Source organism: Caretta caretta, chromosome 3 (assembly GCF_965140235.1).
Source record: "Caretta caretta isolate rCarCar2 chromosome 3, rCarCar1.hap1, whole genome shotgun sequence".
NCBI classification, from domain to species: domain Eukaryota; kingdom Metazoa; phylum Chordata; order Testudines; family Cheloniidae; genus Caretta; species Caretta caretta.
The window spans coordinates 183,897,281-183,921,207 of record NC_134208.1 but is presented as its reverse complement, the minus strand read 5'-3'; the positions used below and the strand labels follow the sequence as shown (position 1 = coordinate 183,921,207).

The following is a 23,927-nucleotide window of genomic DNA, read 5'->3' as shown; positions in this document are numbered from 1 at the left end:
TCTCCCCATACTGCCATGTGCTGCTCCTGCCCTCTGCCTTAGAACTAATCCCATGCGCCTCCTCCTTGCTGTGCAGAGGGCAGGAGGGAAGAGGGGTGCTAATGTCAGGGTGTCCCCCTCCCTCCCACTCCTGCACCCCACTCCTGCACCTCATCTCCACAGAGGAGAGGGGGAGGGGGTAGGGACACAACAGGGCTCAGTATGGAGGGAGCTTGCTGGCAGTAGCTGCTGTCTCAACTTGCTGATCTACTTAAAAAGGCAATGTACTTAGAGTTGGGTCAGTGTACTTAAAGGGGCAATGTGTGTCTCTCTCACACACACGGTGTGTGTCTCTGTCTCTCCTTTCTCTCTCTCTCACACACACAATGTCTCTCTCTCTCTCTCACACACACACACACACACACACACAGTGTGTGTCTCTGTCTCTCTCTGCCATGCTGTTTCTCCTCCCTCCATTGGTGCTGCCTTGTAGAGTGTGATGCTACAATCACAACATGTTAACTGTTGAGGGCTCAGCAGAATGCTAGTTCATTTAGCAGTAAGGCATTCCCTGGGAAATATCCCACCCTCTGACTCCACCACCTCAACCAAGCTTAAAAAATTTCCCTGGAACCTAACCCCCCCCCGCATTTACATTAATTCTTATAGGGAAACTGGATTCGCTTATCATTGTTTCGCTTAAAGTAGCATTTTTCAGGAACATAACTACAACGTTAAGCAAGGAGTTACTGTAAGTATATATTAAAGAAATAAGTTGATGGTTTATATTTTATAAGTCTGGTAATTTTAAGGGTGCGGTCAATGTTGGCACACAGCCAAGGACAGTGAGCTGGTAGTTTTAAACAGTTCTGCCAAGGACTGGTATGTTGGTAGGCAGAGTGTGGACTGAGGTGAGGTAAAGGTCACTCCAAAACCTGAAGGGAGTGGTCAGTCAAGCATGGTGCAGGTTTTCAATCAGGTCTGGCTTTGATTGACAGATGAGTTCAGCGGTTGTGATTGGTTCATAAGAACAGACCAATCAGGGAAGGCTTAAAGATGATTGATGGATGGGTTTGCTAATCATAAAGATTGAGGAAACAACCGATCAGAATAGACCAAAACCTGTATATAAGGCAGAGAGCTGAGAGGCTTGAGTCAGTCAAGATAAGAGCAGGCACAGAAGCAGGAGAGGAAGAAGGAAGATCAGAAATGAGCTGAAATCACTGAAGAAGGGAAGAGCTGTGGCAGCAATAATAGTTCAGAAGTAGCCATGACAGAGCAAAAGAACCATAGACAGATGAGAGGGAAAGAAGACTGCAGAGAAGTAATTATGATGACCATAGTATAAGGAACCAATAGGATGTATGAGTGTGTATGCTTGAGATAATGAAGTTGGAAGTTTGTGCATGTATGTTTATTATAGGGCTGTTGATTAATAACAGTTAACTCATGCGATTAAGTCAAAAATTTAATTATGATTAAAAAATTAATTGTGATTAATCATGTGATTAATCACACTGTTAAACAATAGAATACCAATTGAAATGTATTAAATATTTTGGATGTTTTTCTATATTTTCAAATATATTGATTTCAATTACAACACAGACTACAAAGTGTACACTGCTTACTTTATATTATTATTTTTGATTTGCTCTGTAAAATGATAAACCAAAGAAACAGCATTTTTCAATTAAGCTCATCCAAGTACTGTAGTGCCATCTCTTTGTCGTGAAAGTGCAAATTACAATGTAGATTTTTTTGTTGTTACATAACTGCACTCAAAAACAAAACAATGTAAAACTTTAGAGCCCACAAGTTCACTCAGTCCTACTTCTTGTTCAGCCAATAGCTAATACAAACAAGTTTGTTTACATTTACAGGAGACAACACTACCCACTTCTTATTTACAATGTCACCTGAAAGTGAGAACAGGCGTTCGTTCACATGGCACTTTTGTAGCCAGCTTTGTAAGGTATTTACGTGCTAAATATGCAAAACATTCATATGCTCCTTCATGATTTTGTTGGTGTTGGTCCAGCAGGGGGTTAGACTAGATGAACTCCTGAGGTCTCTTCCAACCCTAATCTTCTATGATTCTATGCTTCAGCCACCATTCCAGAGGACATGCTTCCATGCTGATGATGTTTGTTAAAAAAATGTGTTAATTAAATTTGTGACTGAACACCTTGGAGCAGAATTATATGTCTCCTGATCTGTTTTACCCACATTCTGCCATATATTTCATGTTATAGCAGTCTTGGATGATGACCTAGCACATGTTATCATTTTAAGAACACTTTCACTGCAGATGTGACAAAACGCAAGAGGTACCAATATGTGATTTCTACAGACAGATGCTGCACTTGACATAAGGTTTAAGAATCCGAAGTGCCTTCCAAAATCTGAGAGGGACAAGGTGTGGAGCGTGCTTTTGGAAGTCTTATAAAACCAACACTCCGATGCGGAAACTATAGAACCTGAACCACCAAAAAAGAAAATCAAACTTCTGCTGGTGGCATCTGACTCGGACGATGAAAATGAAGATGCGTTGGTCTGCACTGCTTTGAATCATTATTGAGCAGAATCCATCATCAGCATGGATACATGTCCTCTGGAATGGTGTTTGAAGCATGACGGGACATATGAATCTTTAGCACATCTGACATGTAAATATCTTTGCGACGCCAGCTACAACAGTGCCATGTAAACGCCTGTGGCTGTATACCGACCTAAGTTAGGTTGAAATAATTTTGTAGTCTAGACATAGCCATTTTCTCTGGAGCCACACTAAACCACAAATTATCTTCTGTGTGAGAGAGACAAGTTCTATGATGATGTTGAGCAAATATTTGCGTTTCTTAAGACAAGGAAATATATCTTAACAAGGAAACACTTTTTCTAGTGGGAAAATTAACTGAACTTTGAGAGGTCAGTGAGAAGAATTTTAATGCAGTTCTGCTCTCTTTTGCTTTTGTAGCACTGCCTCATTTTTAGCTCCAAAGGTATTTCCTCCGTCATGAGGGACAGTTCATGCTGGAAACACCACAACACAACACAGACATGGGCATCTCAAGCTGCTGTATTATAAACACCAAATAACTGGATATTGTAGCTGATCATGAAACCTGACTAAATCCTTCTTTTGCGGGAAAGAAAAACTTAGAACTCATTAATCACCAAGTAAAGAAATTGAGTCTATTCCTATTTCCACTGAAATCAATGGCAAAGCTCCCATTAGCTTCAAGGTGGCAGGATCAGACCCATTGTTGTTTATTAACCACAGAAGCCTGGTAACTGGAGATGTAGGTGAAAATATCACCATCTGATAAACTTTCCCACCAAAGAGTCCAGTATTCTGGAGTCACTCTGGGTAATGAATAATGATTTCTGCCAGATTTTCCCCTTATTATTATAGCCTTAACCATTAAATTCACATTCTTAAGACAGATAGCACTGTAGTGTCTGAAGGTGATATTTATTATCTACCAGCACAAGGGAGGCCAAATGTTTTTCACTGCCTGATGAAATTAGTATTAATATAAAGTATAAAATTTAAATTAGTGTAGTAGTCTAAGGGCTTTGTCATTTTTATTTTGCTTTAATTTTCTGTCAAGCCCTACATATAGGCCATGTCTAAACATAGAATTCTGGACAACTAGAACGTGGATTGTTCTGACATGGCAATTCCTATCTTTTTAAGGATGTCCATCAAAAGAAAAGCTTGCATCAATATCAAGTGTTTGCATGGATCCTGAACACCACCTACAGCTTTATCAATTATATAAACTGAGGGGATTTATGGGTTGAGTAAACTAATTAATGTGCAGAACTTTAAGAATACCTGATGACATGAAAATACTTGATGAGACCCCGTGAAGCCTCAATGCATCCTGCTGATGGCAAGCCAGAAGCAACAAGACAAACCGATTTAAGAGCCTGAAAAGATCACCCCCATACCTGACTTCACTGGAATTCCTCAGGGTACAGGTAGCAGATCCCATTTAAGGATCAGGGATTTAAACATGTGTATCAATGCATACATATCAGGGGCATTTAAATCTGTGGATAAATACAGTATCCCTACAACATTTATGTTAGTGCATGATCAATATGTGCATTTGTGTACTACCTTGGGTCCATTATTTCCATCACTCCTTATGACCATCCTGCTGAAGTCAAAGCCAAAACTCCTACGGACTTCAATGGGTTCAGAATTTCACCCTGTTGTCTCTCTGACTGCCTCTCACAACAGGTTAGAAAGTTGTTTCACCTGCAAGGGCTTCATTGTGGCTCCTGAAGGGCCCACCCCAGCAAAGCCCATTGGGCCTTACTGAATGCACTGCAACTAACTAATGTTAATGGAGGTATGACCATTTACACCAGCAGATTATCTGGCTCCTAATATGTACTTTGCTCTCAGAATATACAAATGTATGTATACATAAATGTATAAATTTATATTAGGAAAAACTTTTTCACTAGGAGGGTGGTGAAACACTGGAATGCGTTACCTAGGGAGGTGGTGGAATCTCCTTCCTTAGAGGTTTTTAAGGTCAGGCTTGACAAAGCCCTGGCTGGGATGATTTAACTGGGAATTGGTCCTGCTTCGAGCAGGGGGTTGGACTAGATGACCTTCTGGGGTCCCTTCCAACCCTGATATTCTATGATTCTATGATTCTATGATATGTATTATAAATCTTTGAGGGAACACTCCATACCTAGCTTTAATCTCTTTTCCATGGATTAAGTTTAATTATTTGATTCACCATCAAAAGTCAGAAATGCAAAGAAAAATGAAATTACTCACATTTGTCTTTTCCAATTTGTGAATGCACAGCAATGGCTAGGATACGTGAGGTTAGCCTCAATCAGTGCAACAAACTTCTCTAAGGCAGGCAGTTTTTTTAAATTGTAGGTAGATCGTGCTCTTAGCTTCTTAATATTTTCTAATCCATAGGCGGGCAGGAAACTGATTCTTGTCTTTGAAATATCCCTTAAAGATATATAATAATCTCAGCAAAATGGTAAATTAACAACACTCTCCCGCCCCTCAATTTAGAGACAGTTTTGGCTCCTGCACATTATAAGAGACTAGTGATCGCAAAGAAGCTGTCTGGACAGCCACATTGAAAACAGGATCAGAGGATGACATTGTACTTTCTCATTTCGTATATCTGATGTCTGCCTTGGAAAGATTCTAAAAATCACTGATGTGGAACAAAATAAGAGAAGATTTGGACAGGTACAGTCATCAAAGACAGTCATGGCTTGGTCTTTGAAGGGGGAATGCATGCTTAACAAATAGGATTAATTTACAGAGGTGATTCTTTTTTTACTTCTATTAAAAGTCTTCTTGTAAGGAAACCAAATGCTTTTTCATTGTTCTAAGATCCAAGGGTTTGGGTCTGTGGTCACCTATGCAAATTAGTGAGGATTTTTACCAAACCTTCCCCAGGAAGTGGGGTGCAAGGGTTGGGAGGATTTTGGGGGGAAAGACGTTTCCAAACAACGGTTTCTCAGAAACCCAGATAAAGTTTGGTGGGTGGCAGTGGAAGTCCAAGGGCAAAGGGTAAAATAGTTTGTACCTTGGGGAAGTTTTAACCTAAGCTGGTAAAAGTAAGCTTAGGAGGTTTTCATGCAGGTCCCCACATCTGTACCCTACAGTTCAGAGTGGGGAAGGAACCTTGACAGATGTTATTACAGGTCAATCACTTCCATAAGTGAAAACATATTTCTGGTGTACACTATGGTGACAGATGACTGGAAGACCTTTCTTTCATGATCTCAGTCAGGATAAAAAGGCAATATACCATCCATATAACTGTGGATGCACTACTAATAGAACAGAATAATTCCTGTACAAATAATTCAGTGTCTGAATTTGAACTATCAAATGAATCTGAACTACAGCCAAATCAATTAGCTAAACCATCAGAATATAATTGTATTGGCTTCAGCTTGAAAAGGTAATGCATTAGTTTTTCACTACAGGAAACTATGTTCCCCCCTCCCAAAAGAAACAGCAATTGTGTTGGTGCTAAGAAGATGCTTCAATAAGAAATTTATCCAAAAGTTAAAGGCATGTATATGGTCTGGTAGCTATCCAGTGTTGAAAGTGGGAGGAAAAAATATGGAGGAACTTCTAAGGTAGTGCTTTATACTAGGTCTTTATTGAGCATCCCAGCATGGAGGGAGGGTATGGCAAGCACAGATATAAGCACTACAGAAGAGTTCTTATCTGATTTTGAAGTTAAATGTTCTATTTTTCTCTCTCATTTTTATATTTTCTAGCCACTCTAACATCTTTTCTGCCACTGAAATAATAAAATTTCCTTCCCACAATTCTAAGGGCAGCTGTTGCTAATATGGGCTAGGGGAGGGCACAAGGAGCTTGGCAACACCCATGGGCATTGCCACCCACAATTACAGCCTCCCCCTGGCTTTCTCACTTGAGTAACCCACACCTCTCTCCTGCCAGCCTGAGGCATGCTGGATGTGAGCCCTGAGGGAAGAGAGACAGATACATAGATGGGCTGGTGCTGAAAAAGGAATCATGCACTTTCTGTTGCTGCTCACATGAAATTGTGAATAGAAGCATGAGCAATGGCTCACACTTGCAAATAAGTCTCAGAGCCGTACTAAACCTGGGCCTGAGATAATGTTATCAGCTGCCCTCTGCTTCCCAGTGTCAGCCATGTATACGACAATTAATAAAATAAAGTGTTACAATAAGAAGTAAAAGCAGTTGAGCACAGTATTTTAGGGGGCACACAAAGAGTTGATAACAGTGAGTACTGCTGCAGGCACTTGATGACAGCTTTGAGGTTGTAGAAAATTTAGAAGTGCATTGTTAAATGCATTAAAAAGAACGGACAGAGATCTGTGAGAATTCTACAGCTATGGAACCTTTCTGCACAGCTTACTTTCTCCTAAATAGCATGTGCAGAGAAGAAGAGACTAGTGAAATTGTGCAAGGTGCAGGGTACAATTTTCAGCTTTAGACCTAGACTCCAAAGATGTAAGGGTAGATTTTCAGCTGGTTCAAGTTGTCCTAGCACCATTGAAGTTAATGTCCAACAGCTGAGGATCTCCCCATTTTGGATTGGATCAAAACAACAAAGGAAAATAAGCAGTGTCTCATTTTGCATAAATTGCATTATAGCCACTTTCTAACAGAGGTTAATAAAAAGTGGAGATAAACATGGATTCAAACTCTCCTAAACGTTGTGCGGGAGTATGAAATCTGAACCTGATCCATATCTATAAAATCTGAACCTGGCTCCAGATCCACATTTTACATCTAGAAACAAACCTCCAAACCTGAACACTCTTGAATTTTTGGGTATTTGAAATTCAGATCTGCCACCAAATTTTAATTTTGTGTCTAGAGCCCATCTCTAATAGAGAGTTAATAATGAGGAAAAGAACATCTGGCTGTTACTTACAGAACAACTGGGCCATTGGCTCCTTGAAAAACCTCATTAGGTAATTTTTCTAGATTGTGATTATCACTAAGATTTCTGTAAAACATAACAAGACAATCAGGGATAAATAACTCTGCTACAGTTACTATTTCCCAGTAATTGTTGTGCTGAATACCAAATAATAAGAATAGTTACAGCTCATCCAAGTAGGTTCCATTAAATGCATGATTCTGAATTTCCCGAATTCCATTTTTATTCAGTCGTCTGCAACAAAGAGACACATTTTAAAACACTGATTACAAAAAAATTATGCTTGTTTTGAAGCATCAGTAGAATTACTGGGTGATATAAAATTAGTTAAATAAATAAATGGTGATCTCTAGGATTAACAGAAAGCTATTATAAAATCCCAGCCACTGTTGTTGGGATAAATTGGATTAAATGTGCTGGGCCAGGTTCTGCTTTCACTAATACTGATGTAAAACCAAAGTAGCTGCAAGGAAGTCAAAGGTGATCCTCCAGATTTATACCAGAGTAAGTGAGATCAGAATCTTTCTGACTGTTAGCATTAAAGCCATACAAACTTTGCATTTGCAACGTGCTGTTCAAACCTTGGGCTAACTGCTGCTCATTACTGCAGAGAGGAGCAAAATGCAACAGGAAAGACTCCAAAGAGGTGGAAGGGGAAGAGCAGGAGCTTCACTGAAAGCATTCACTTGCCTCCAGAAACTGTGAAGGACTCACTGACCCAGTGCTGCAAGATTGGGGTTCAGAGGCTTTGGCATGGAGAAATAGCTGGGGAATAAAAAAGGGGACTCCCAGGAGCCATCAGACTTTTTAGCAATCTCCTCTAACAGGCAAACTTCTCATGAAAATCTGCTGGCACATTACTGCTGCTGGGACCAGCAGTAACTCCCCATCTGTGCCCTCTCTCCCCCTCTGAGAGATCATAGAATCATAGAATCAAAGAATATCAGGGTTGGAAGGGACCTCAGGAGGTCATCTAGTCCAACCCCCTGCTCAAAAGCAGGACCCATACCCAATTAAATCATCCCAGCCAGGGCTTTGTCAAGCCTGACCTTAAAAACGTCTAAGGAAGGAGATTCCACCCCCCCCCTAGGCAACGCATTCCAGTGTATCACCACCCTCCTAGTGAAAAAGTTTTTCCTAATATCCAACCTGAACCTCCCCCACTGCAACTTGAGACCATTACTCCTTGTCCTGTCCTCTTCCACCACTGAGAATAGTCTAGAACCATCCTCTCTGGAACTACCTCTCAGGTAGTTGAAAGCAGCTATCAAATCCCCCCTCATTCTTCTTTTCTGCAGACTAAACAATCCCAGTTCCCTCAGCCTCTCCTCATAACTCATGTGTTCCAGACCCCTAATCATTTTTGTTGCCCTTCGCTGGACTCTTTCCAATTCATCCACATCCTTCTTGTAGTGTGGGGCCCAAAACTGGACACAGTACTCCAGATGAGGCCTCACCAATGTCGAATAGAGGGGGATGATCACGTCCCTCGATCTGCTCGCTATGCCCCTACTTATACATCCCAAAATGCCATTGGCCTTCTTGGCAACAAGGGCACACTGCTGGCTCATATCCAGCTTCTCGTCCACTGTCACCCCTAGGTCCTTTTCCGCAGAACTGCTGCCTAGCCATTCGGTCCCTAGTCTGTAGCTGTGCATTGGGTTCTTCCGTCCTAAGTGCAGGACCCTGCACTTATCCTTATTGAACCTCATCAGATTTCTTTTGGCCCAATCCTCCAATTTGTCTAGGTCCCTCTGTATCCTATCCCTGCCCTCCAGCGTATCTACCACTCCTCCCAGTTTAGTATCATTCGCAAATTTGCTGAGAGTGCAATCCACACCATCCTCCAGATCATTTATGAAGATATTGAACAAAACCGGCCCCAGGACCGACCCCTAAGGCACTCCACTTGACACTGGCTGCCAACTAGACATGGAGCCATTGATCACTACCCGTTGAGCCCGACAATCTAGCCAGCTTTCTACCCACCTTGTAGTGCATTCATCCAGCCCATACTTCCTTAACTTGCTGACAAGAATACTGTGGGAGACCGTGTCAAAAGCTTTGCTAAAGTCAAGATACAATACATCCACTGCTTTCCCTTCATCCACAGAACCAGTAATCTCATCATAGAAGGCGATTTGGGGGGAGGGATAGCTCAGTGGTTTGAGCATTGGCCTGCTAAACCCAGGGTTGTGAGTTCAATCCTTAAGGGGGGCCATTTAGGGATCTGGGGCAAATATTGGGGATTGGTCCTGCTTTGAGCAGGGGGTTGGACTAGATGATCTCCTGAGGTCCCTTCCAACCCTGATATTCTATGATTCTATGATTAGATTAGTCAGGCATGACCTTCCCTTGGTGAATCAATGCTGAGTGTTCCTGATCACTTTCCTCTCATGTAAGTGCTTCAGGATTGATTCTTTGAGGACCTGCTCCATGATTTTTCCGGGGACTGAAGTGAGGCTGACTGGCCTGTAGTTCCCAGGATCCTCCTTCTTCCCTTCTTTAAAGATTGGCACTACATTAGCCTTTTTCCAGTCATCCGGGACTTCCCCCGTTCGCCACGAGTTTTCAAAGATAATGGCCAATGGCTCTGCAATCACAGCCGCCAGTTCCTTTAGCACTCTCGGATGCAACTCATCTGGCCCCATGGACTTGTGCACGTCCAGTTTTTCTAAATAGTCCCTAACCACCTCTTTCTCCACAGAGGGCTGGCCATCTATTCCCCGTGTTGTGATGCCCAGCACAGCAGTCTGGGAGCTGAACTTGTCCGTGAAGACATAGGCAAAAAAATCATTGAGTACATTAGCTTTTTCCACATCCTCCGTCACTAGGTTGCCTCCCTCATTCATTAAGGGGCCCACACTTTCCTTGGCTTTCTTCTTGTTGCTAACATACCTGAAGAAACCCTTCTTGTTACTCTTAACATCTCTCGCTAGCTGCAGCTCCAGGTGCGATTTGGCCCTCCTAATTTCATTCCTACATGCCCGAGCAATATTTTTATACTCTTCCCTGGTCATATGTCCAACCTTCCACTTCTTGTAAGCTTCTTTTTTATGCTTAAGATCTGCTAGGATTTCACCGTTAAGCCAAGCTGGTCGCCTGCCATATTTACTATTCTTTCGACACATCGGGATGGTTTGTCCCTGTAACCTCAACAGGGATTCCTTGAAATACAGCCAGCTCTCCTGGACTTCTTTCCCCTTCATGTTAGTCCCCCAGGGGATCCTACCCATCCGTTCCCTGAGGGAGTCGAAGTCTGCTTTCCTGAAGTCCAGGGTCCGTATTCTGCTGCTTACCTTTCTTCCCTGTGTTAGGATCCTGAACTCAACCAACTCATGGTCACTGCCTCCCAGATTCCCATCCACTTTTGCTTCCCCTAAGATAAGGGCAGTGGCAGAGGAGTGGGACTAGCTGCACATCAAGGCAGTGGGAGGCCACTGGGTGGAAATAGTGCAGAATTTGCTAAGATAGATGCTGAGTTTCTAATGCACCTGCTGCCTTCACAGACTACATCCCCTATGTGCTCCACAGCCCCCCTACTCTCTCATGTTCTCCCCTCTGAGAAAATAATTAGGCAGCAATTCCATGAGTTTAAATTCACGGAGTTCTCTGATGAGTTTTAACTGTGGTTCTTTAACAAATTAATGTTTAATGTCCCTATCCCATGCTCCCTCCATGATCCAAAAAATTTACATTTGGGTCAGTTATATTTATCATTTATACACTATGGTTTTTCATCTCCTTTATTGTTACTCTGTACCACTCACCCCCTCTGGCACTGAATGACCGCCCTGACTGATGGCACGAAACAAACAATTAAATTAAACTTTCAGAAAACCTACACATTTTACTTCTCGTTCACAGTGAAAGCATGCGAATGACCCACTAATCTAAGGTTCAAGATGGTGGGCTTAGGTCAACAAGAAAATCAATTATAGGCCTGGCTGGAAAGATTACCCTTTTGACTATGAAAGACAAATGTACATGGCTCAACGTCTGCAGTGTGTGTTAGATCAGATCATGGAAACTGTCTCCCATCCCATCCACTCACAGGTGCTATTAGAAATGAGTGAGCCAACACAGAAAGGCAAGATAATCAGATGCTGTTTTTACCATCTGACATATTTATTATCTTACATCATTCATATTAGTTAGCATCTGCCACTTTGACCTGGAGGAAAAATACAGCCACCACTTTCAAGCAAAAAATATATAAAAATTATACGTTTACCTTTGAGCTAAACCCTGGAGTCCTCAGTCACTTTTTACTCAACTGTCACATAGCCAACCTCCCAAACCTCCCAACCTTTGGCCCAAATTCTTCTCTTATTTAAATCAGCACATATCCTGAGCAACTTCAAAATAAAATGGAAGTCTTGCCTGAGTAAGCTGAGTAAACATGACTTAAAAGCTCTGGGATTTGGCTTCTTGTGTTTATGTTTGATCACTGTATTGGTACATTTACAGTATAAGGGCGAAATTCACTCCTGTGCAGAAGGCCAGCACAAAGCCTATAGCACCACTTAAGTCTCATTTATGCTGAATTGTGAATGTTTAAGGTGGGGCATAGATTTTGTGTTGGGGTGAATTTCAATCTTATATATTTTTAGGCATTCTTAACTGACTTTACATAAAATTTCAGTTTGCCTTCCCCCTCAAATCTTAAGATGTGGTTTGACTTTTAGCTCTAAACACACTATTAACTTCTAGGGAGAAATCCTAGAACAATGAAATCAATAACGATTAGTGGGTATTTAAAAGGATCTGACTGAGAAAGCTGTTGAAGCATAAAACTGACTGGAGAGTGTAAGTGACTCACATTATGCCTTTCCTTTTTGAAAACATCCTTCTGATAATATAATTTTGGGGATTTTTTCTTTGTGAAGCATTTCCTCAACAATGCAGAATGTTAATTAAACATTAATTAACATTAAAAACACAATAAAAGAACTAAAAAAGAGCCACCGTGGCTTAACAACCATATAAAAGAAGCAGTGAGAGATAAAAAGGCATCTTTTAAAAAGTGGAAGTCAAATCCTAGTGAGGTAAATAGAAAGGAACACAAACGCTGCCAAATTAAATGTAAAAATAAGAACATAAGAATGGCCATACTGGGTGAAACCAAAGGTCCATCCAGCCCAGGATCCTGTCTACCAACAGTGGCCAATGCCAGGTGCCCCAGAGGGAGTGAACTTAACAGAAATGATCTAGTGATCTCTCTCCTACCATCCATCTCCACCCTCTGACAAACAGAGGCTAGGGACACTATTCCTCACCCATCCTGGCTAATAGCCATTAATGGACTTAACCTCCATGAATTTACCCAGTTCTCTTTTAAACCCTGTTATAGTCCTAGCCTTCATAACCTTCTCAGGCAAAGAGTTCCACAGGTTGACTGTGCGCTGAACGAAGAAGAACTTCCTTTTATTATTTTTAAACCTGCTGCCCATTAATTTCTTTGGTGGCCCCTAGTTCTTATATTGTGGGAACAAGTAAATAACTTTTCCTTATTCACTTTCTCCACACCACTCATGATTTTATATACCTCTATCATATTCCCCCCAGTCTCCTCTTTTCCAAGCTGAAAAGTCCTAGCCTCTTTAATCTCTCCTCATATGGGACCCATTCCAAACCCCTAATCATTTTAGTTGCCCTTTTCTGAACCTTTTCTAATGCCAGTATATCTTTTTTGAGATGAGGGGACCACATCTGTATGCAGTATTTAAGATCTCGGCCTACCATGGATTTATATAAGGGCAATAAAATATTCTCCGTCTTATTCTCTATCCCCTTTTTAATGATTCCTAACATCCCATTTGCTTTTTTGACTGCCGCTGCACACTGCGTGGACGTCTTCAGAGAACTATCCACGATGACTCCAAGATCTTTCTCCTGATTAGTTGTAGCTAAATTAGCCCCCATCATATTGTATGTATAGTTGGGGTTATTTTTTCCAATGTGTATTACTTTACATTTATCCACATTAAATTTCATTTGCCATTTTGTTGCCCAATCACTTAGTTTTGTGAGATCTTTTTGCAGTTCTTCACAGTCTGCTTTGGTCTTAACTATCTTGAGCAGTTTAGTATCATCTGCAAACTTTGCCACCTCACTGTTTACCCCTTTCTCCAGATCATTTATGAATAAGTTGAATAGGATTGGTCCTAGGACTGATGCTTGGGGAACACCACCAGTTACCCCTCTCCATTCTGAAAAAATACCATTTATTCCTACCCTTTGTTCCCTGTCTTTTAACCAGTTCTCAATCCATGAAAGGATCTTTGCTTTTATCCCATTACAACTTAATTTACGTAAGAGCCGTTGGTGAGGGACCTGGTCAAAGGCTTTCTGGAAATCTAAGCACACTATGTCCACTGGATCCCCCTTGTCCACATGTTTGTTGACCCCCTCAAAGAACTCTAATAGATTAGTAAGACATGATCTCCCTTTACAGAAACCATGCTGACTTTTGTGCAACAATTTATGTTCATCTATGTGTCTGACAATTTTATTCTTTACTATTGTTTCAACTAATTTGCCCGATACTGACGTTAGACTTACCGGTCTGTAATTGCGAGGATCACCTCTAGAGCCCTTCTTAAATATTGGCATTACATTAGCTATCTTCCAGTCACTGGGTACAGTAGCTGATTTAAATGACAGGTTACAAACCATAGTTAATAGTTCCGCAATTTCACATTTGGGTTCTTTCAGAACTCTTGGGTGAATGCCATCTGGTCCAGGTGACTTGTTCCTGTTAAGTTTCTCAGTTAATTCCAAAATCTCCTCCAGTGACACTTCAATCTGTGACAATTCCTCAGATTTGTCACCTACAAAAGACAGCTCAGGTTTGGGAAACTCCCTAACATCCTCAGCCGTGAAGACTGAAGAAAAGTATTCATTTAGATTCTCTGCGATGACTTTATCGTCTTTAAGTGCTCCTTCTGTATCTCGATCGTCCAGGGGCCTCACTGGCTGTTTAACAGGCTTCCTGCTTTTGATGTACTTAAAATACATTTTGTTATGACCTTTTGAGTTTTTGGCTAGCTGTTCTTCAAACTCCTTTTTGGCTTTTCTTATTATATTTTTACATTTAATTTGGCAGTGTTTATGCTCCTTTCTATTTACCTCACTAGGATTTGATTTCCACTTTTTAAAAGATGCCTTTTTATCTCTCACTGCTTCTTTTACATGGTTGTTAAGCCATGGTGGCTCTTTTTTAGTTCTTTTACTGTGTTTTTTAATTTGGGGTACACATTTAAGTTGAGCCTCTATTATGGTGTCTTTGAAAAGTGTCCATGCAGCTTGCAGGGATTTCACTCTAGTCACTGTATCTTTTAATTTCTGTTTAACTAACCTCCTCATTTTTGCATAGTTCCCCTTTCTGAAATTAAATGCCACAGTGTTGGCTGTTGAGGTGTTCTTCCCACTAATGGAATGTTAAATGTTATTATATTATGGTCACTATTTCCAAGTGGTCCTGTTATAGTTACCTCTTGGACCAGATCCTGCGCTCCACTCAGGACTAGATTGAGAGTTGCCTCTCCCCTTGTGGGTTCCTGTACCAGCTGCTCCAAGAAGCAGTCTCTGCATTTCATCTTGAGGTGACATGTACCCAGTCAATATGGGGATATGGAGATAATTGAAATCCCCCACTATAATTGACTTTTTAATTTTGATAGCTTCTCTAATCTCCCTTAGCATTTCATCGTTAATATCACTGTCCTGGTCAGGTGGTTGATAATAGATCCCTACTGTTATATTCTTATTAGAGCATGGAATTACTATCCATAGGGATTCTATGGAACATGTGGATTTATTTAAGATTTTTATTTCATTTGATTCTACATTTTTTTCACATGTAGTGCCACTCCCCCGCCCCCGCATGACCTGTTCTATCCTTCCGATATATTTTGTAGCCCAGAATGATTGTGTCCCATTGATTGTCGTCACTCCACCAGGTTTCTCTAATGCCTATTATATCAATATCCTCCTTTAATGTAATACGAAAAGCCCAAAAGGAGTTTGAAGAACAGCTACCCAAAAACTCAAAAGGTCATAACAAAACGTTTTTTAAGTACATCAGAAGCAGGAAGCCTGCTAAACAACCAGTGGGGCCCCTGGATGATCAAGATACAAAAGGAGCACTTAAAGATGATAAAGTAATCCCAGAGAAACTAAATGAATTCTTTGCTTCAGTCTTCACAGCTGACCAAAGACCAAAGCAGACTGTGAAGAACTTCAAGAAGATCTCACAAAATTAAGTGATTGGACAACAAAATGGCAAATGAAATGTAATGTGGATAAATGTAAAGTAATACAAATTGGAAAAAATAACCCCAATTATACATACAATAAGATGGGGGCTAATTTAGCTTCAATTAATCAGGAGAAAGATCTTGGAGTCGCCGTGGATAGTTCTCTGAAGATGTCCACACAATGTGAAGTGGCAGTCAAAAGAGCAAATGGGATGTTAGGAATCATTAAAAAGGGGATAGAGAATAAGACGGAGAATATCTTATTGCCCTTATATAAATCCATGGTAGGCCGACATCTTAAATACTGCGTACAGATGTGGTCCCCTCATCTCAAAAAAGATATACTGGCATTAGAAAAGGTTCAGAAAAGGGCAACTAAAATGATTAGGGGTTTGGAACAGGTGCCATATGAGGAGAGATTAAAGAGGCTAGGACTTTTCAGCTTGGAAAAGAGGAGACTAAGGGGGGATATAAAATCATGTGTTGTGTGGAGAAAGTGAATAAGGAAAAGTTATTTACTTATTCCCACAATATAAGAACTAGGGGCCACCAAAGAAATTAATGGGCAGCAGGTTTAAAAATAATAAAAGGAAGTTCTGCTTCACGCAGTGCCCAGTCAACCTGTGGAACTCCTTGCCTGAGGAGGTTGTGAAGGCTAGGACTATAATAGGGTTTAAAAAAGAATTGGATAAATTCATGGAGGTTAAGTCCATTAATGGCTATTAGCCAGGATGGGTAAGGAATGGTGTCCCTAGCCTCTGTTTGTCAGAGGGTGGAGATGGATGGTAGGAGAGAGATCACTAGATCATTACCTGTTAGGTTCACTCCCTCTGGGGCACCTGGCATTGGCCATTGTCAGTAGAAAGGATCCTGGGCTGGATGGACCTTTGGTCTGACCCAGTATGGCCATTATTATGTTCTTATGTTCTTTTTAGTTTGTCTATATTGGCTAAAATGTGCAGCAGTGATCAGATATGCCTGCCAAGGCTGGAATATGGAATACAAATAACATAGTGATGCTGGGGGCTTTACATGATGTAGGATCTATTTTTTTTAATATAATAAACTTAGTTCCATAGATTACTATTTCTGATATAAATATTTCACAATAGTGCAAGTGAAGGAACATTAAGGTTATGTGGGGATGGAGGCAAATTTGGGTTTAAAATGAGGTATTTCTTTCCTATGGAGAGATATGCAATACTGCGAGGTATACCAGAAGAAGATCTTATTAAAGGTATACCAGAAACTGAATAAACTAAATATAAAGGGAAGGGTAACAACCTGTATGTATGCAGTATCATAACATCCCTCCTGGCCATAGGTACAGAATCCCCCTACCTGTAAGGGGTTAATCAGTTCAATTAACCTAGTTGGCACCTGACCAGAAGGACCAATGGGAAAGGAAGATACTTCCAAATTGGGGAGGGAGGGGGAAGATTTTGTTTGTGCTCTCTTTGTTGGTTCTCTCTCAGGACAAAGAGAGAGACCAAGCAGGTAATCCAGCTCCTTCTGAAATGATACATCTAAAATTACAGAAATTGTAAGTTATAGCAAGGAAATGCATTAGATTATCTTTTATTTTAGCTTGTGAATTTTCCCTATGCTAAGAGGGAGGTTTATTCATGTTTTTGTAACTTTGAAGTTGAGCCTAGTGGGGAATCCTCTGTGTTTTAAATCTTTTTATTACCCTTTAAAATTACCTTCCATCCTGATTTTACAGAGGTGCTTCTTTTACTTTTTTCTTTATAATAAAATTCTTTTAAGAACCTGATTGATTTTAGTGTCCAAAACGTAAAGGGTCTGGTCTGTACTTTTATTAAAACCTATTGGTTGGTATATTATTCTCAAGCCTCCCTAGGAAAAGGGAAGAAGGTGTTTGGGGAGATATTTTGGGGGGGGGGGGATAGGGCTCCAAGTGGCCCTCCCTGAATGTTTGTTGAAATCACTTCGTGGTAGCAGCAATATCATCCAAAGACAAGAAAAGGAATTTGTGCCTTGGGGAAGTTTTGAACCTAAGCTGGTGGAATATAAGATTAGGGTGTCTTTCATCCGGGTCCCCGCATCTGTATCCCAGGGTTCAGAGTGGGGAGGAAACCCTGACAGTACTTCATTCCTGGAAGAAATTAGCTCTACTTTCTGTATAAAAGCAGAGTAGCTGCAATGAAGTCAAAGGTGTGTAAAAGCAGCTTTCTCCTATTTTAATGTGGCCCATCCATGATATTCCCTGTGGGTGAAATTCACCCATGTAGAGGGCTACCATGGAACTATGCACAATTTTAGGGGATGTTGATATGAATACTTAGTTTGTGGCAAGCTGCAGTGTAATCTACCTTGTTCTATCCTGCCACACAATAACTGTCTGTGTGGACTCTCCTGCCATGCAATAATAGTTCTGTAGTGCACTTTTAATCTATTCCTATTTCAAAGCAGGGAAGATCAAAGTGCACTATTAATCTTTTAGTGCACTGCAGCAGGGTCCACATGGATACTCAGTGTACAGGCAGGATTTACACCCCAGTTTTCTGCAAACTAAGTGTTTGTGTAGACAAGCCCTAAGGGCTACCTCTGAACTCCATCAGCCTCATATCCCAAAATCATCCCATGTAGCAGCATGAGACCATCTTACCCATCTTGTCTTCATGTTATGGGTCACAGTCCAAAAAAAAACAAAAACTGAGATCCACTGGTCTAGTTAAGTGAGAATGGGGCTGGGAATCACAGACTCTTGAATTCTAATCCTAGCTGTGTCATTGGTTCATTTTGTGGCCTTGGATATATCACCTAACCTGTGTGTCTGTTTTCTCTCTATAAAATAAAGATAGTGGGCTGGATTTTCAGCTACACCCATTGTCCATTGGATGCAATTTTTTGGTAAGGCAACTTGAAAAGGAACATTAAAGGTTGATGTCCAGGTTTGTCATCTACTTTTTCACTCTTCAGAGAATACTGTCCACATTTAGTAGATTGGGGATGGATGGATAAATGGTGGGGTAGACCAGTGGTTCTCAGCCAGGGCTCCAGGGCCCCCTAGGGGACCTCTAGCAGGTTTCAGGGGGCTTCCAAGCAGAGCCAACATTAGACTTGCTGGGGCACAGGCAGAAAGCTGAAGCCCCATCGCATGGGGCTGAAGCCCAGGTCCCTGAACCCCGCCACCAGGGGCTGAAGCTGAAGCCTGAACAATGTAGCCTCGTAGGGGCCCCTGTGGCATGGGGCCCCAGGTAATTGCCCTGCTTGCTACACACTAACCCCAGCCCTGGCTTTTATATGCACAAAACCAGTTACTGTGACACAGGTGGACCATGGAGTTTTTATAGCATGTTTGGGGCAGGGGGGGCCGCTCAGGAGGAAAAAGGTTGAGAATCTGTGGGGTAGACAATGGAGGGGTGATAGTAGTTAATCTTGCTATAGTTCTATTTTCAAATATTGAGGCTCTTATCCTGCTTCCATCCTAATCAGTAAGATCAGAATTGGTCCCTTGCTGCATGACCCCTGCTTCCTGAATTTGAGTCAAGCTGCAGGGAGTAATGGGTAAATTTTCCAAACTAGGCATTTGCCTAGGTGGAATGAAAGCAGCTTTTTAGTAGAGCGAACAAACTTTCAATGTTCCTATAAAAGGGATCAGGAAACCCAGCTTGTTCATTAAAAAACATCATCGTTAAGTCAAATGAGAAGTCATCTAACTACACAGCATGAAACTGCATTGTGAAGTGGCCTGTAACAATACATTAATTTATGTACAAGTATACCATATTTTACACATATCTACATGTAATTTGCTTGAATAATGAATGTCTTTGAATGATGTATCTTACTGCAAATATGGATGAGCTATGCGTCCTTTGGAACACAATTTGTATTATGTGGAACCATCATGGTCTTTAACCTTGGTACCATTAATTATTAAATTTTCTCTATGGTCTGCTCTGATTCTAAAATACAGAGCTGACATGAAAAGGCCGGAGGGAGAGAGCGATTACTGAATATTGAAAGTATAAAAGAAGACAAGAGATATTTCTTAGTTAGGAGCTTTGCCCATTTGCAAACCCATTTAAATATGGAGGGGAGGGGTTTAAAGTGGGTTCTGGGTTCAACGTCTACTTAGGAAAAACTGGGGGGGAAGGAGCAGAAAGGGGTCAGAGAGAAGAAACCCAGTGAAAAATGAGGGTGTCAAATGGAATAGAGCACAGGCAGAGTGAAGAATAAACAAAGGCTGTGTAAAAAGAGCAGTGATAATAGGGGAGATGGAAAAAAAGAGGCTACCTAATGATTCTCTGCTGTCCTGAGTTTATACTTGGAGGAGACAGCCATCAGGCTTATTGGTTCCATGATGCTCTGCTGGCCCTATTTGTATGCTTGCCAGCTTAACTTTTGGGGGGCAGTTCTATCCCTGATGCACAGCACATATATAGCTCTCGCTGTTGCCCCATCCCGTTGGCTTCCTCCCATCTGTTTCCTGTATCTACATGTTGTCTCCTGTTACATACTTTGACAAATATGTAGGACAAGAATCATCTTTTTGTTCAGTGTGTGTCGCACTGGGGCTCCAATCCCTGCCTGGTGTCTTGAGGTGCTGCACAAAACAAATATTTAACAACAAGACAGGTTTCTTCCAGCCAGAATTTGTTATAAATGAATTTCATCTTCTTGGGGTAAAAAACCCCACATGGGTTTGAATTACAGGCTAAAATTAGTTTTGCAAAACTATAAAATAGCACTCAACAAGGTTTCTCAGGCTCTATTCTGGAGAAGATGTAAACTAACGTGATATTTGCCAGTTCTTACTCACATAATGACGCTTTCAGAACTCAGGCCCATGAAGGAATTCCTTTCAATTGTACGTATATTTATATTATCTTGAATATCTCTGAAAAAGAAAGTAAAGTAAAAATTAAAGAGTTTTGTAACTCTGTGATCCTTTAATTTCTTTGACAGGAAATGATGCTTCAAACACCAAAATGATTTTTCTTCATATTAGATCTGAGAAAATATTTTACATGTAGGTTTCCTGAATGATATCACTAAGTTTGTCCAAGTACTGCTGGGGAGTGAAATGGGAGTAATCACTTCCATACTATTGCTTTTTGCTTTCTAGATCCAGGAAAGAGACCAAAGCCCTGAGGTAAGTGGGGAAGTGGGATACCGGGAGGAAGCAGGAGCGCACGAGAGGGGAGGGCTCCTGCCTCATACTGAGAAAGAGGGACGATCAGCGAGTTATCTCAAGTGCCTACACACAAATGCAAGAAGCCTGGGAACCGAGCAGGGAGAACTGGAAGTCCTGGCACAGTCATAGAATCATAGAATCATAGAATATCAGGGTTGGAAGGGACCTAAGGAGGTCATCTAGTCCAACCCCCTGCTCAAAGCAGGACCAATCCCCAACTAAATCATCCCAGCCAGGGCTTTGTCAAGCTTGAGCTTAAAAATATTTAAGGAAAGAGATTCCACCACCTTCCTAGGTAAAGCATTCCAGTGTTTGACCACCCTCCTAGTGAAAAAGTTTTTCCTAATATCCAACCTAAACCTCCCCCACTGCAACTGAAACCATTACTCCTTGTTCTGTCATCAGCTACCACTGAGAACAGTCTAGATCCATCCTCTTTGGAACCCCCTTTCAGGGAGTTGAAAGCAGCTATCAAATCCCCCCTCTTTCTTCTCTTCCGCAGACTGAACAATCCCAGTTCCCTCAGCCTCTCCTCATAAGTCATGTGTTCCAGTCCCCTAATAATTTTTGTTGCCCTCCGCTGGACTCTTTCCAATGTTTCCACATTCTTCCGTCCTAAGGACAAGGACAAGTGCAGAATCCTGCACTTAGGAAGAAAGAATCCCATGCACCGCTACAGAGTAGGGACCGAATGGCTCGGCAGCAATTCTGCAGAAAAGGACCTAGGGGTGACAGTGGACGAGAAGCTGGATATGAGTCAACAGTCTGCCCTTGTTGCCAAGAAGGCCAATGGCATTTTCGGATGTATATGTAGGGGCATTGCCAGCAGATCGAGGGATGTGATCGTTCCCCTCTATTCTACATTGGTGAGGCCTCATCTGGAGTACTGTGTCCAGTTTTGGGCCCCACACTACAAGAAGGATGTGGAAAAATTGGAAAACCTCCAGCGGAGGGCAACAAAAATTATTAGGGGACTGGAACACATGAGTTATGAGGAGAGGCTGAGGGAATTGGGATTGTTTAGTCTGCGGAAGAGAAGAATGAGAGGGGATTTGATAGCTGCTTTCAACTCCCTGAAAGGGGGTTCCAAAGAGGATGGATCTAGATTGTTCTCATTGGTAGCTGATGACAGAACAAGGAGTAATGGTCTCAAGTTGCAGTGGGGGAGGTTTAGGTTGGATATTAGGAAAAACTTTTTCACTAGGAGGGTGGTGAAATACTGCAATCCGTTACCTAGAGAGGTGGTGGAATCTCCTTCCTTAGATATTTTTAAGGTCAGGCTTGACAAAGCTCTGGCTGGGATGATTTAGTTGGGGATTGGTCCTGCTTTGAGCAGGGGGTTGGACTAGATGACCTCCTTAGGTCCCTTCCAACCCTGATATTCTATGATTCTATGATTCTATCTTAAGCAAGACAAAATCAACAGTATGCACTTAGGGTTGGATCCTACGACCCTCAGACCCATGAATAATACTGCCACAACAAATAATTAAAGAAGTTGCAGGATTGGCCCCTAAACTAATGCAGAAAAGAGTGGTCTTTTTTGGCCCTGATTCATGAAGGTACTTAAGCATGTAAGTAATTTCTCCACTAATGTCAACTACTTCTGCTTAAAACTAGGCCAGGCTAAACTGGGGCTTCTGACAGTCTATTGCATTGACAAGTATTCATTTCAGTCAGTTCCACAGTAATATATTTTTGACTGATATATAAAATGATATACTCATACACATTTCTGTTACTTGCTCAAAATACAGTTCCAAGCAGTTATACAGTATCACTCATAATTTAGACAGGGAGAATTGTTGTTTTCATGCTGTTTTTAATGCAAAGCAGTGAACATAATGAATTGCTTGCAATGCCTGAAACCTATTGCAGCTCGAAACTTGTCTCATTCTGAGCGCTGTATATGGCCATGATACTGAATTATCTGATAGTTAAACAGGGGCCTCATTCTGCAAGTGTAACTCCGATTGAAATCAACAGGAGCACCAGTAAGTGAAATTCACACCTGTACAAAGAGCCAGGACAAGGCCTTTTAACAATTCTACATACATACACACACACGCATGCGTGCACGCACACACACCCACCACTAAATTCCCACTTATGGAGTGAAATCCTGCCCCTCTGAAGTCAACAGGAGTGTTGCAATTGACTTTAAGAGTGCCAGGATTTCAACCAACATCTATTTTGGGACTTAAATGGTGTGTAGGCCTCATGCTGGCCTTCTGCAAAGGGAGGAATTTCACCTCAGGCAAAGAACCCATGATTCACTAGCACAGGTCGATCCAGAGTAACTAAGTCTGAAGATGATTACAAAGCTTCCTAGAAAAAAGGTTACATAGGTCCTTGCATGCTGTACCTGCTATATGGATTCACAAAGAGCTAGAGTGCAATTCCAGAAACTCCATACTTGACAAAACACAGTACCAATATATTTGCATAGCAGTACCCAAAATAGGTGGTGGATTAATATTGCTGAAGATTAATGTCATATAAGATTTAAATCTAAGCAAGAGTAATTGAAACATACCCCAACTTTCTATTAATATACCTCAACGCCAGCCACCTGTAAGGGTAAACAAGAGTGCCTATTCATTCCCTGGCTGTTCTGCTTGTGACTGCCAACTAGGGCTGCTGAAAAATTTCTATCAAAACTGTGTTTTTGATAGTGAATTCCTATGAAAGTCAATTGCAAAATTCCTACTGACTTCAAGGGGTCAGGATTATCAAAGCTGGTTTTTTATGGAAAATTTGGGTTTTTGACTAAATGAAAATTTTCACAGCGAGTGCCTGCTTTCCATGGAAAGTGTTGACTTTTTGTTGGAAAAAAAGAAAAGAAAAGAAAAATGTTTGTGTTTTTGGTTTTTCAACAAAAAGTCAAAATTTTCCATGGAAAAGTTTAAATTAATGATTTGTTCTCCATTTTTGTTGAAATTTTCTAAGGGAAAAATTATCCTATTTTCCAACCACCTCTGTGGCCAACACGGGTGTTGACTGCAGTGATTTTTTGTGACCTGTCCACTGGGAAGTGGATTGAGACCAACTCATTTCACACTGATC

At 41.2% G+C, this 23,927-nt stretch overlaps 1 protein-coding gene across 4 annotated transcripts in view; it reads right to left on the bottom strand.

Annotated features, from left to right (window-relative positions):
- Positions 1–23,927, bottom strand: part of FSHR (follicle stimulating hormone receptor) — a 163,404-nt gene that overhangs the window by 11,317 nt on the left and 128,160 nt on the right. For 2 of the 4 annotated variants that reach the window (XM_048842931.2, XM_075127180.1), the window contains exons 6-9: positions 20,487–20,564; positions 7,602–7,670; positions 7,428–7,502; positions 4,790–4,975 (exon numbers count right to left, since the gene is read on the bottom strand). In XM_048842931.2, the coding sequence (XP_048698888.1) occupies positions 4,790–4,975; positions 7,428–7,502; positions 7,602–7,670; positions 20,487–20,564 (408 nt within the window). The remainder of the gene's footprint in view (positions 1–4,789; positions 4,976–7,427; positions 7,503–7,601; positions 7,671–20,486; positions 20,565–23,927) is intronic. The other 2 variants (XM_048842932.2, XM_075127179.1) reach the window with 1 other exon arrangement.